This window comes from Dendrobates tinctorius, unplaced genomic scaffold (assembly GCF_039654945.1).
Source record: "Dendrobates tinctorius isolate UK_male_01 unplaced genomic scaffold, ASM3965494v1 ptg000120l, whole genome shotgun sequence".
NCBI lineage: Eukaryota > Metazoa > Chordata > Amphibia > Anura > Dendrobatidae > Dendrobates > Dendrobates tinctorius.
In genome coordinates, this window is record NW_027361788.1 from 20052875 (window position 1) to 20068214 (window position 15340).

The 15340-nt window shown below is 42.7% G+C and overlaps 2 protein-coding genes across 2 annotated transcripts in view; one reads left to right on the forward strand and one right to left on the reverse strand.

Annotated features, from left to right (window-relative positions):
- Nucleotides 1-2955, forward strand: part of TTC16 (tetratricopeptide repeat domain 16) — a 30293-nt gene extending 27338 nt beyond the window's left edge. The window contains exons 12-14 of the mRNA XM_073590841.1: nt 451-584; nt 662-770; nt 2344-2955. Of these exons, the coding sequence (XP_073446942.1) occupies nt 451-584; nt 662-770; nt 2344-2502 (402 nt within the window). The 3' untranslated portion in view covers nt 2503-2955. The remainder of the gene's footprint in view (nt 1-450; nt 585-661; nt 771-2343) is intronic.
- On the reverse strand, nt 2303-15081 carry TOR2A (torsin family 2 member A). Its single transcript, XM_073590842.1, has 5 exons — nt 14783-15081; nt 13809-14074; nt 11422-11597; nt 10425-10552; nt 2303-5336 (listed from the first exon to the last, which is right to left on the reverse strand). Exons 1-5 carry the CDS (start codon nt 14904-14906, stop codon nt 5092-5094), a joined length of 939 nt encoding a protein of 312 aa, XP_073446943.1. The 5' UTR covers nt 14907-15081; the 3' UTR covers nt 2303-5091.
- Between the last annotated feature and the right edge of the window lie 259 nt (nt 15082-15340).

Sequence of the window (15340 nt, forward strand, 5' to 3'; positions counted from 1 at the left end):
GTTGCTCCACGTTCAGGTGATGAGAAGCTTAAACCTTGTATTCTTAACAAGGTACTGGGGCTTTTAGTATTTTTTTGTAAAACAGCAGAGAGGGGAGAGGTTCCTGCTGCAGCTAGGACAGGGAGGAAAAGGAGGAGACACGAAGTTGAGCTCCGGCAACGGAGGAAATTGTGATTATTTTCAATATATTTCTTAATTTTAATTGTAATGTGAGAAAATGGGATTGATGAAAAAGGAAAGATTAAAGGGGTTCTCCACTACTTGGACAATCTGTTCTCATTCTTCAAGTTTGGCTCCATTAGAAAAAACCCACTTACACTCACCTCCGATGCCGTTCCAGCGAAGTTGGCGCTTTCGCAATCCCATAAGAAAAGGTTTTCTCTACTAAATCTGACTGCACTTGTGCAAAGCCAAATTTTCCAGATCAATTTAACTATTCTTTTTTCACAGACATCATCAACCATAGTTGATTTCTTCCCTGGAAAAACAATGGATGAAATTATAACCAGCAAACTTGCCAGCAGTGCTCGATTTTCCCTGTGGCGAAATCTGGAGAATCTGCCAATTACATGTAAAGACAGCATGTAAGTTATCCTCCCACACAGCACAGACCTGGAATGGGTATTATGAGTGATACATTGATTTTTTTTCTGCACTGCAGTCATTCCACATGTGGACACAAGGATGGTGCCCTTCCTGGGACTAGGAGAGACCTTGCTGTTTGTATGACTGATCAGCAACTGGTAGAAATGGTTGGCAAACGCAGGAAGGTGAGTTATACAAGTAGGGTGAGTTCACAGGTGCACATAATCAAATGTACTGCCACGCTGAATGTACTTGGTCAAATCAACACGATCCGCTGCTGGCAGCTGCCTTTATACTTGCTGAAGAATGATGGCCCAGATGTACTCAATCGGAGACAAGTACAGAGGCCATGGTAGCATGTTTAGGCCACAAAGGCTGCCCACAGTAGCACAAGCAACATCTGGCCTTGCGATGTGCTGCAAAACAGCTCCTGGGACCCACTGGAGAAAAAGCTGCTCCACTCTTTCCACTGCTAAATCACTGTAACCCCTGAGATGTTAGGTGTACCTGAGGTGAACACTGGAGAGGTACAGTTATAATACATTATGCTACACCACAGTATAATCTTGGGAGTAGGACCGGTGTGAAGGCTTCTTCATGACTTCACATCACTGCTCTCATAGTGCACAGTAAGAGGACAATGGAGGTCTATCCTATTCAATATGGATTCTTTTTGTCTTGGGCACAATGATAGCCGAAAAATTGGTCTAGAAATCACGTTGGAAACTCCATGAAGAGGCCTTCAGTCGCACTCCCATGATTATGGTCTTGGGGTAACAATGTAAGGGAGCTGGACCCTTCTAGCCTTCATTCCAGGTGCACTAATAGCTCAGTGTTACATTGACTTGGTGGTGGAACCAGTGGTGCGGCCATTTGTCCAAAGTGTCCTAGTAGATGATTTTCAACACCACTCCAGGCCATATTTTGCTCGTGCAATGTAAATGCGCTCCCATGGCTGCAGCGACTCCAAACTTGTCTCCCATCGAGGAAGTCATGGGTTGGTTTACAGAGGAGCTGCCAGCAGCGGATCTTGATGATTTTCCCGAGTGCATTCAGTGCAGCAAAACCTTCCTCACACTACCATTAATAAACTTGATAGCAGCCAATACTGTAAGTGTGGCCATCATATGCCATATTGAATAAATGTTTTGAAACATTGTGGCAAAACATTTCTGTATCCCTGATCACAGCAGCGTGGATATGAAATTACTGGTATTGAAAGGTAACTTCAATTCTCAGAGAGAGAGACGAGTTTGGGAGTACAAATTTATGACGACCTTTGACACTCTCAGTGCTGGAATGAATGTGTCGCATGGATTTATGTCTTTTTACATCAATTAAGGAATTTCCTTTTAAAACCGTGTGGGGGCATCACAACACAGAACTAAACCCCAATCAGAGGACCATAAAACATCCGGACTCCTTATCTATGAACTGGTCCAATGTTTATATTTATGTTTCTCCCTCTCCCATATTGATAGTTCTGCTTCACGTCACTTGTCTTATCTATTGCATTTTTTCTATGCTGTATTGTGCATAAATATGTGACTTCAGATTTTGTATTAGTCTAGCCTGATGAAGAGACCTGAGTAGTCTCGAAAGCTTGCAATGTGTTACCATCTTGTCAGTTAGCCATTAAAAGGTATCAACTACTGAGGACTCTCAATCCTGAATATTTTTCAAGACAACTCTTAGAAACTCATAACATAAATTGCACTTGGTTGGAAAACTTAAACTTTATTTTTTGGATTCATACAGCTTAAAATGGATATCCTAGCAGAACGCAACAGACAAGGATACCTGATGTCAACAGCGCCACGTGTCTCCAGGCCACCGCCACCCCAGGAGGAAGCACCAGCCACAGGTGCCCATTATCACTGGAAGACATTTGGGCTTGGACTGACTAGCTCTAGATAAGCAGTCGTCAACCTGGGACTCTTCACCTGTTGTGATACTACATGTCTCAGCAAGCCCTGACCACCAGAGAGACAAAACAATACATCAGCAATAAACTGGAAGGAAAAGTTTGATGACAAAATGTTTATTGGATAAAAGCATGATCATTTCATCAGGGCAATGAATGCATCTTTAAAAAAAAAAAAAAAAAAAAACAAAAAAAAAAAAAACACGTAAGGCTGTTTTCGATGGCGTCACAGTCAGTGGCTAAAAGTAATAAAAACTTTATTGTGATGAAACTTCTTATGCCTCTGATGTCCCTTCCCACAGTGGATATTCTTGTAGACTACCATTGATGAGATAGGTCTTACCTAATCAGTATGCATCATAAGAAAATTAGTTTGCTTAAAGCAATTTTTTTTCATATCATGATCTCTACGAAAAAAAATAAAATTAAAGTAATCTTACAATCTTCACATTTGTGCTACTTTAAACTCATACTTTCAGTCCTCTATTTCAGCAGACTCATTATCATCAGAGGAAGGATAACAATGACTCTATACACATCTAATAACACAGGACCCATCAATCACAGCAAGTGATGTCACACTTCATCTCCTCCTCCTTTCATAACGACCTTTGCAACGCATTCATTAGATGATTCAATAAAAAAACATAAGGCTAGAATAACTATTGTGGCTATGTACAGGTGTTGTTTCCTGAAACAATAGAAAGTTATAGTCTGCAAAGTCTCAGTGGCTGGCGAGAAAGTTGGAGGGTGGGGGACAATTAATACAAAAGACCAATTTAGACAATAGGTCACCTTCTGATGATACATTCCCTTTAAAGGGGTAGTCTACAACTGCAATATGGATGTTATATGCTTAGGATATGGCCGACACCTGTTCTTTGAAGTAAATATGACTTGATGTACAATATTTAGTGTATAAAGCCGGAGCATCACGGCTCCGTATACTGTGCACTCACTGTGGGACATGGCGACAACAGATCGGTGGAGGCGTTGAACGTCAGACCCCCACAGATGAGTTGTCGACACTGGAAGCATACAGTCCTTTGTGCTTTTACACATCTGTATTTGGTCTCTGGCTGGCACAGTGCAGGCTGTATATTTTTGATAAGTAAATCACTTGGAACCAGAATATTAGAGAAAAATTCTAAAATAAACAGCAGCTTCACATTTCATTTCCTTTCACAGAAAGCACCGATATTGGAGTTTTATAGGAGAAGACAGCAATGTTAAACGCATGAGGGTCTCCAGTTTACCTCCCATAGCAGTGAACCAAAAATTGAGACCCCACATACATCAGAATAAAGTCGCCAACCTGCTGATTTAGGGGAGGCCGAATGACTCTTATGTGTATGGGGGTCTCCAGATTCCACCAACCAATCCTTTTATGCTCAGGGTGGGGGAAGGAGCAGCTGCCCATGGCTTCCTCTTGCACGTGAAATGTACTAATAGTATAAATTTTCATACACCTAAAAACAAAAAAACATAGCTGCTTTCTAGAACAGCGCCACGTCCGACCATGGGTTTTTCCTGATAGTGCAGCTCAGCTCTAGTCACTTACATGGAGCTGATGTTTTTCTAATTTCTGGACATTCTGATTTAAAGGATTATTCCCATCTTCATAGGTAGACAGTCAGATAGCACTTGTTATATCAAGCACTTTTGCAATTTACTATTTTCAGCCATTGAGATATTAATTTTCTAGTTTACAGCTCGTTGCCTAGGAGACCGACCACCGCTGCTGTCTAGTTTGCAAGCACTACACTAAAGTTGGCGGGGTTAGGAGGTAATAGCACGCTCCAGCGATCCTGGCCAACTTCAAAACAGTGCTTACAAGCTCAACAGAAATGAACTTGTAATCAATGTGTACTGTCTAGCAGGTGGTGGTATTTCTCCAAGACATCGAGCTGTAAACAAAAGTGTTATTTTTCAAGAACGCCTGGAAATTTTAATGAGCGGTAAATTGCAAATTTACTAATATTTACAAGCACTAGCCAATGATTTACATATATGAAGATGGAAGTAACCCCCTTTAAACCAGAATGCAACCAAAACTGTAGCATGTAAACCACCCTGAGGCCTGGTTTATACAAGGCAGTTTCAGGCATTTTTCTATACATATTGATTTTGGGACCAGGACTGGCCCCTAAACAATAAAAAAAGTACATAAGTACATAGAAATCCTCTTACCACTTTTTAGATACAATTCTGATTTAGGTCTAAGACTATAAATCTCATAAAAAGAGTGAAGTCTGGCATGCTTAGTTTAAAAGCCTTACCCAAAGTTAAAAAAAAAAAAAAATTGAAGAAAATTGGGGGTTCCCACAGCACACCCACCGAGAAACAGCGCCACTCTTGTCCATGGGCTGTGTCTGGTATTGCAACTCTTGTCCCAGACAATCCCTTTAAGCAGTTCAGTCAATTACATGTAACTATGTAGAATTTCTGCACTTGGTGAACCATTTTATGTAACTGGAAGACATAGGTGCCACTTCCCAGAATTGGGCACGGTCTCACGTGGTTTCTTCCGTAAAACAAAAGTGCGTCCCTATTGAACAAGCGCAAATCCGTTTTTTTTTTTTTTATAAATAGTAGTCAATCCGGAATGCTACAGTTTTGCAGCCTGTGGACGAGAAAACTTTCTCTTCTTCTGGGAAGTAAACCAGACTGTCAGTTACTGAATATACCAGGTCTTCCTCTGACGCCAGTCCCATCTGCTCCAGCTCGCTGCGCACACAGTGCCGCACGTGGTTGGGACGGAGCGGTAAAAAAGGCACGATGACATCGATGAGATTCTGCTTTATGATCTCAGATTGCCAGAAACCATCTAGGAGAAACATACATAATAATCATCAGATATACAATCTGCTCAAATAACACTACCCTAATGTTCATTACCGTAACTCGTTCCCTTTATTAGACCCCGTTCACACTACATCCTGAGTCATAGTTACCATATACATTTATGACAGATGCTGCAAACAAAAAAGCAGTTAGAGTATCAGTCAATTTTTTTCCCCATCAATCAATAGTACATGTGAAGTAAGAAACTTTGTAATATCCTACTGGACTGATCTTTCATTCTCAAAATTCACAATTTTTTAAAAAAATCTGTCTTCAGTAAATACAGATTTTCCCATTACTGAGGTAGGAGCAACCCTGGTTGAGTGGCCAGGTCAGCATTTACGTGGATGAGAGGCCTGCCGGTAACCCCTTCCCCTCTTTTGATTTGTAGTCCTGGTGTGAAGCAACAAGGGATGTTGCGATAAGCCAGCTATTCAAAAGAGGAGTCAGGGATGCCGGCACATTAGAGGAGGTTCCGGCCATTAAATGACTTATATCCTGCATTTTTCACCACTTTACTACCCCCCTCACCTTGTTCCATTTTATATTGCCAGTCTGAGATACAAGGTGGAAATTATCTACAATAGAAAAAGAGGAGATTCTGCTTCCCCTATGCGTCCGTGACAACAGCATGGAGGACATTAGTACTAAGCAATGTAGCTGGTAATCCAGGTCTGGTGTTTTTGTCAGTTGCTTTGCCTCTCTCCCTCACCATAGACTTCTATGAGCATGTAATCAGACCCCTCTGTGAGAAGAAAGTCAGAACTGACTTTAGACATTTTTGACCATGAATTTAATTTTGGGGAAGGAGATTGGAAAGAGAAGTGGCTTATAAGTGAAGAAAGAGGCATATCCCAGACATATTAAACAATTTCTTAGATTATCTTACACAACTGATTTTTTTTGTTTGCAAAGATATACTGAAATATCTGTGACCAATAAAGTATAAAAGTCTAATAATATACTAATTATTAACTATGTAATCTATTTCTCTCTCCATGGATGCCTAGTAAATCTTTAAAAATAACTCACACAGCACCTAAGAAGAAGAATTTTCTTAAATGCAAAGTGAATGAAGAAAAGAGAAATTAAATATTTGGTGATCGCTCTTCACCATCATTTCCTCTAGGTACTTGTATACAGTTTTTGAAGGAACTCGGCAAGAGATTGTTCCTAACATATTGGAGAACTGACCACAGATCTTCTGTGTATGAGACTTGTGAAAATCCTTCTGTGTCTTCATGTGATCCCAGACAGACTGGATGATGTGAGGTCAGGGATCTGCAGGGGCCGGATCATCACTTCCAGGACTCCCTGTTCTTTACACTCAGAAATACAGGCGGAAACTTATCCATCATAATGTATCACGATCAGGGAGGCGTCCGATTTGCCCCAAATTTATTCTGCAGCCGGACGATTCCAAACATCCAGCAAATGTCATTAACCCCTTCACTACCAAGGGTGGTTTGCACGTTAACTCCCGGGCCAATTTTTACAATTCTGACCACTGTCCCTTTATGAGGTAATAACTCTGAAACGCTTCCATGGATCCCGGTGATTCTGACAGTGTTTTCTCGTGACATATTCTATTTCATGTTAGTGGTAAAATTTCATTCATATAGCTTGCGTTTATTTGTGAGAAAAACGGAAATTTGGCGAAAATTTTGAAAATTCCGCAATTTTCCAACTTTGAATTTTTATGCCCTTAAATCACAGAGATATGGCACACAAAAAACTTAATAAGTAACATTTGCCACATGTTTACTTTACATCAGCACAATTTTGGAACCAAAATTTTTATTTGTTAGTAAGATATAAGGGTTAAAAGCTGACCAGCGATTTCTCATTTTTGCAACACCATTTTATTTTTACGGACCACATCACATTTGAAGCCACTTTGAGGGGTCTATATGATAGAAAATACCCAAAAGTGACACCATTCTAAAAACTGCACCCCTTAAGGTGCTTAAAACCACATTCAAGGAGTTTATTAACCCTTCAGGTGCGTCACAGGAATTTTTTGAATATTTTAAAAAAATTAACATTTAACTTTTTTTTCACAAAAAAAATTACTTCAGGTTCAATTTTTTTTATTTTACCAAGTGTAACAGGAGAAATTGGACTGCAAAAATTATTGTGCAATTTGTCCTGAGCATGCTGATACCTGATATGTGGGGGGGAACCACTGTTTCGGCGCATGGCAAAGCTCAGAAGGGAAGGAGCGCCGTTTGACTTTTTCAATGCAAAATTGGCTGGAATTCTGATCGGACGCCATGTCGCGTTTGGAGAGCCCCTGATGTACCTAAACAGTGGAAACCCCCCACAAATGACCCCATATTTGAAACTAGACCCCCTAAGGAACTTATCTAGATATGTGGTGAGAACTTTGAACCCACAAGGGCTTCACAGAAGATTATAATGTACAGCGGTACAAATATAAAATCATATTTTTTCCACAAAATGATCTTTTCACCCCCAATTTTTATTTTCCCAAGGGTAACAGGACCCTAAAAGTTATTGTGCAATTTGTCCTGAGTACGCTGATACCCCATATGTGGGTGTAAATGACTATTTGGGCACATGGCAGAGCTCGGAAGGCAAGCAGCGCCATTTGACTTTTTTGGCTGGAATTGAGATCGGACACCATGTCGCGTTTGGAAAACCCCTGATGTACCAAAACAGTGGAAACCCCCCACAATTGACACCATTTTGGAAACTAGACCCCCCAAGGAACTTATCTAGATGTGTGGTGAGAACTTTGAACCCCCAAGTGCTTCACAGAAGTTTATAACGCCCAGGCGTGAAAATAAAAAAAAAATTTTTTTTCCACAAAAATGATATTTTTGCCCCAAAATTTTTATTTTCCTAAGGGCAACAGGAGAAATAGGACCCCAAAAGTTGTTTTGCAATTTGTCCTGAGTAGGCTGATACCCCATATGAGGGGGTAAAACACTGTTTGGGTGCATGGCAGAGCTTGGAAGGGAAGGAGCACCATTTGACTTTTTCAACGCAGAATTGGCTGGAATTGAGATCAGACGCCATGTTGCGTTTGGAGAGCACCTGATGTGCGCAAATAGTGGAAACCCCCAATTCTAACCCTAACGGGAAAATGGAAATAAATACATTTTTTTAATTTTATTATTTTTCCCTAACTAAGGGGGTGATAACGGGGGGTTTGATTTACTATTTATGGCGGTTTTTATGTTTGACAACTGTTGCACGCTAAAAGACGCTTTTTATTGTAAAAATAGTTTTTGCATCACCACATATTGAGAGCTATAATTTTTCCATATTTTGACCCACCGAGTCATGTGGGGTCTTATTTTTTGCGGGACGAGTTGACGCTTTTATTGGTATCATGTTCGGGTACGTGACATTTTTTGATCGCTTTTTATTTCGTTTTTTGGGACGCAGAATTTATAAAAACCAGCGTTTCATGAATTTCTTTTGGGTGGTGCGTTTACGCCGTTCCGGGTGCGGTAAAATTTATAAGGTGGTTTTATTCTTCGGGTCAGTATGGTTACAGCGATACCTCATTTAGGTCTTTTTTTATGTTTTGGCGCTTTTATGCAATGAAAACAATTTTATATAAAAAATAATTATTTTTGCATCACTTTATTCTGCGAGCTATAACTTTTTTATTTTTTCGCTGATGATGCTGTATGGCGGCTCGTTTTTTGCGAGACAAGATGACGTTTTCAGTGGTACCATGGATATTTATATGCGTCTTTTTAATCGCGCGTTATTGCACTTTTTGTTCGGCGGTATGATAATAAATCATTTTTTTTTGCTTCGCTTTTTTATTTTTATTTTTTAAGGGGTTCGCTTAAGGGGTTAACTATTGGGACAGTTTTATAGGGCGGCTCGTTACGGACGCGGCGATACCAAATATGTGTACTTTTATTGTTTTTTTTTTATTTCCAAAAAATGAATTTATTAGGGAATTTTTTTTTTTTTTTTTTTTTTATTTATTTAGCGATTTTTTTTAAAATTATTTTTACACTTTTTTTTAATTTTTTTTTTTACTTTATTACAATGTCCCAGGGGGGACATAACTGTCCTGTGACAGATCAGCGATCTGTCACATCACAGATCACTGTGACAGATCAGCAATCTGTCACAGGCACTGCACAGGCTTCCTCATGCCTGCGCTTTGCAGGCACTGAGGAAGCCAGCTTCCTGCAGGCCCCCGGAGGTCCCCGTCGCCATATTGGATCCGGGGACCTGCAGGAAAGGAGTCCCCCGCAACAGCGCTGCACATTGCGCTGCCGTGGGGGGCTCAGGGAAGCACGGAGGGAGCCCCCTCCCTGCCGATGCTTCCCTTTAACCCCCGGTACACCGCGATCGTGTTTGATCGCGGTGTGCAAGGGGTTAACGTGTCGGGGGCGGTCCGTGACCGCCCCTGACACATTGTGCCGGGTGTCAGCTATGATAATTAGCTGACACTCGGCCGCGATCAGCGGCGCTCACCACGTGGGCGCCGCTGATCGCGATGACGTAATATTCCGTCCATGGTAATTAGGTCCATGGTCACATGGACGGAATATTACGTCAATTGTAGGTAAGGGGTTAATAACTATCCTCAGCGTGAAAAGCAAAAAAATAAAAAACAAATAAAAAACAAAGAACAAGGAGACCTGGAAGTGATGATCCGGCCCCCACAGATCCCTGATCTCACATCATCCAGTCTGTCTGGGATCACATGAAGAGACAGAAGGATTTGTACAAGTGACATCCACAGAAGATCTGGGGTCAGCTCTCCAAGATGTTTGGAGCAACCTCCTGCCAAGTTCCTTCAGAATCTGCGTACAAGTGACAAGCGTATCTAGTAGTGATGAAGGCAAAGAGCGGTCACCGAATATTCATGGGACTTACGATTTCTTTTTTATTCACTCACTTTAAATTGATAATAAATTATTAACACTTCTAATTATGAAAGCTTCCTTGATCTGCAGCATTTTTTTTCCACACCTGCCTTAAACTTTTGCATAGTAATGTAAGCCCCAAGTATTTGATACTTGAAGTCTGCGCATCAAGGAAGGATTGCCCAGGCAGAAAACACTGTACTCACGTTCTTGGTTGGCTATCACATCTTTCGTTATAGCCGGTGCCACATCACTCAGCTGAATCTCCTCTCGGTCCTTTCTCTCTCTCCAGAAATTCAGTGCCACGTTATTAATGGCTTCTCCTCCCGAATTACTATACAAAGATAAAGAAAAATGCTAAATTGCTGCGGAGAGGATCAGTACAATCTACTGTTCATTAATGGGATTATTTACAGAAAGTTCAAAAAAAATAAAAAATCCATGTTCGCATCACTACCTACAAGATGAGCAAAACACTACCCTTGTCCGATGTCTTCTTCGCTACTTGGTGGCACCTGAATAGGGGTATAGCAAACTCCCTTAGTGGCACTCGAATGCCACCATCCTAAGCGCATCTTGTGATCACTAAGCCAAGGCGGCACACAGTCATTGTGGCATGTGATTGGATATACATATGATGACCGACACAGGAATGTCCCTTTAATAGAAATTTTCCTCACCTACAAAGTAATGAGCTTTGCCTTAAAAGGGGTTATCCATATAGGAAAACTCCCACATATCAAGCATTTTGAGGGCAAGTCACAAGTAGACAGGCACCAGGAACCTCCGGAGACCATACCAAGCCACAAGTGAATCCCCACTTGTCCTGTCATTCACAGTAACCGCTTTTCATTGCAGTAGCTGCTCATGCGCTCAGATAGGATTCCAACTTTATGATGTCCATATGACCAAACAAGACACATAGACTACCCCTTTAACCACTTCCCTGCAAACAACAGACGTCGGCTGTACCGGCATGTAGGACAAGAGTTGGCTGTGTTATATAGAAAGCTCCTAACGGCAGTGAACGGAGCTGTCTCCATTTGCTGCTGTTTTACAGCAGCATTTAAATGGTGTGAGTGCAATTGGTCTGATATGGCTCTTCAAAAACAAACAAAAAAAAAAAAAGGGGGGGGGGGGGATGAAAACAAAGAAAAATTTAAAAAAATTGGATGGCTGGAATTTCACAAAAGCGTGGAATACCTTACAAACACAAATATGGCCTTCTTGTAGTTGGAACCGAAGACGACCCAAGAGGAGCCCAAGAAGGGGGTGATGACATCAATCAGCCCTGGATGCATCTTATCCATCTCCTCGAACATGAACATGGAGCGGCTGCAGGCGGTGAGGTTACTCTGGATCCACAGCTTCAAGTCCTCCTGCATGAGCAGAGAAAGATGAGCCGGACATGTGCATGTTACATGGGGTCTATCATCATGTCCCCAGATAGGGTGGCATGTGAGCTGTTTATCACCTGCGTGTAACCATCGCTGGACTGTGACCTGCTATGTGTCATCTTCTACTGCCGGTGATAACTTATCTCACTGCAAAGTTCCTGTGCACACGTCACCTTTCTGAACGGTAAGCTATTCAGCAAAGAAAGGGTTAACCGTGATGAAACTGCAATGACTGGATAGACCGGGACGGCAGAAAACTACCGGACTTCTGAAAGCGATACAGCTTTAGCCATAGCGACAAGTAAAAATTAACTATTTTGTAAAGCAGGCTGTGTGTGTCACATGTGTTTTTAAAAACGAGAGTTTTCTTTTTCTATGTCATAATCTGCACTAAGGCTACTTTCACATTAGCTTTTCTTGCGCAGCGCATCGTGCGCAATAGAAACGCATGCAAAAAACGCATCATGCGTTTTTGCATGCGCATTCGTTCTCTAGGGGTTAAAACCAGCGTCTACACATTTTTACACCAAAAACGCATGCGCACGAAAACGCAGACGAACGCATGTCCATGTCTGCGTTCCCATAGACTGTAGTGCGTTATTTTGCTGCATTCCATGCGCAAGCATGCGGTTTTTTGACGCCTTTTGGCGGACCCAAAAATGCAACAGGTTGTGTCTGGCATGCCTAGGTGCACACCTTGAAAAAACGCATGCGCACGAAAATGTATACGAATGCGTGCAAACGCAAGACCATGCGCACGCCATGTTAAGCATAGGTACGCATGACACATGCGCATGGACGCGCACAATGCGCTGCGCAAAAAAAAACGCTAATGTGAAACCAGCCTAAGGCTAGTTTCACACTAGCGTTACCGGGCGCAGCGCACGGCCGCCGCTAAGCTCCGCCCCGGCCACGCCCCCTCCGGTCAGCTCCTCCTCTGATCGCATGATGCTGCATGCGATCAGCGTACCCTATATTTAGCACTGTACGCTGGTCGTGAGCTGGTACACTTGACGGTGAATGCGCCCTTTTGGCGCTGCGCCGACGTGCGCCAAATACACTGTGTTGCATTTTTGTGCGCTCGGCGCAGCGCCAAAAGGGTGCAAGCCCCAGGAAAAGTGTACCAGCGCACGACCAGCGTACCCAACGCTAAATATAGGGTACGCTGGTCGCATGCAGCGTCATGCGATCAGAGGAGGAGCTGACCGGAGGTGGCGCGGCCGGGGACGGAGCTTAGCGGCAGCCGTGCGCTGCGCCCATTAACACTAGTGTGAAACTAGCCTAAGTCTTAAAAAAAAAAGCCCAAGGAAAAAAAAAAAGAAATCTTGCAGTTTTCATACTAACTTCTTATTTCAGAAAATGAACAGGTACAACATCAACCACAATGATCCTATCTTTTGCATTGACGCATCTAATGAGCGTGTGCAAAGTTCATTGTGGAGGGAGGAGGTGAGCTGTGACATTGCCTATTGTGATTGGTGGATCCTGTGTCATCAGCCATGTATAGAGGTGTTACCTCTCAGTATAACGCTGCCTCTGATAAGGAGCCTGCTGAAAAATCTTCCTAGTATGTGTCAAAAAAAAGCCTCAGTGTGATAACTACAAGTATTCTATTTCATTATTATTTTCTTATCAAATAATGTGATAGGAATAGAAAAAAGACAAAACTATTTGTTAAAAAAATACATGTAATACAAAAAAAAAAATGATTTAAACAGTCATGTTATGATAATTGATTTCTTTTTATAGAAGAAAAGGGAGTTCCCACTTCCTTCTTGCAGACCTGCACATTTTTTGGCAGACTGCTGTTTATGGCAGTTCAGGGAACTGCAGACTTCTATAAAAACAACGATATTCTGACTGTTGGGGTCCACACACTAGAAGTAGGTCAAGTGATTTTTGGTGGAACAGAGCAACTATCTAAAGTGTAGCCCCCCACCAACAGGGAGGGAGGAAAAAAAAGAATCAATGCTGCATTCAAATAGCAGTACGGTGGCTCAATGGTCAGCACTGTTGCCTTACATCGATGGGGTCCTGGGTACAAATCCCACCATGGACAACATCTGCAAGGAGTATGTTCTCCCAGTGTTTGCGTGGGTTTCCTCTGGGTTTGATAGGGAATGTAGCTTGTGAGCCCCAATGGGGACAGCGATGATGACGTCTGTAAAGTGCTCGCGATGAGTAAACTCTCACCTTGTACTGATTGACATTCTGGGCATGAGGGAAGTGCAGGATCGGAGAGAAACGATGCACGTACGGACTCCTGTTTCCATCTTTGTACAGGTGTTTTACCAGCAAGGAACTCACAAAAGTTTTACCAGTTCCGCTCCAGCCGTGGAATGACAGCACGAGGGGCTTACTGGGCTGCTCTGTCTCCACAAAGGCTTTTAGGGCCTTCACCAACTGCTCCCTTGCCAGGTGCTGACCAAAGACATTACGAGCAAGATCACAATCCAACGCTACAGATGAGAGAGAGAAAAAAAAAGACAAATATAATTTTACTTATCTGAAAACGGAAAGACTCTCAGGCACTAGGTGAAATTAAAAGGGTATTCCATCTCAGACATTTATGCAATGGACATAGAATAGGACCCTATAAGAAACGTCTCACACTCCATAATCCAAACCTCGCGCCTCAGTCTCCACAACTTCTCTCGTGCTGCACCAGTGTTCTGGAATGGACTACTAACAGATCCAACTAACATCTAGCCCCCATGGTTTTTGAGCTTTAAAAACACCTCTCTTTAGACAGACCTATTCATCTACCTCCACATTCTCCATGCACCCAATAGCACACGGCAACTACACAGACAGATCCCGGCTGACCAGATCATACATCTTTATATGAAAACCCTTATTTATTATAAGGATGGCCGGATCGGACATAACAGCCCGTTCTGCCTATTATGTCTCCCTATTTTCTCATAGATTGTAAGAAAGCGGAGAATTGTCTGTGATGGGAAGGGTTTATGTGGGAGCGCAGCGGAGAAGACGGGCAGGAGACGCACAATACCACCAGATCCATTGTATCCAAGTACACTAATGGCAGGAGGACCACTCGCCAAAGCAGTCATCCAGTAGCCAGCATTGCACAATTCCCTGGTCTTATGCTACAGCCCAACTTGAACAGATGACGTCACCACCCACATCCGTGACGTCACACTCACCCTGAAGATCCGGCCTGAAGCTGCAGTCGCAGGAGTTGTACACCTTGCAGTGGAGGTCCAGCAGCTCCCAGCATCCTCCGGTGCCCAGAATAAGCAGGAGCAGCAGGCTGTATTTGCCCGCCATCCTCAGCTGCCCCACAGCATGACGGGAGCCACATACGTGCACTACTCCCTGCGAAACTTCTGCCTCCTGCTCCTCCAGGAGCCCAGACAGATCTGTGGTGACGTCACAGTCATGTGACCACACCACCTGACCACACCTCCCAGCTGTTCAGCGTCGCAGGAAACGAGTCTGCTGTAAGCGCGCCCTCTGCTGTAGGCTAGGAGCATTGCAGCATGCATTCTCTCTCAGCAGCTGTAGCAAAACTACAACTCCCAGCATGCCCAGAATCCGGCAGCCTGAAGATGACCAGTGTCTAAGGTGACAGGAAAGTTTTGACTCTTCTCAAATAACTTTGTTCCATTCCTGCGTATAGCCAGAGAGACATAACACTATATAATTCCTGAGAGGAACTTTAATAAGAGGTTGATTTGTTTTTCCAAGCACTTTGCAACTTT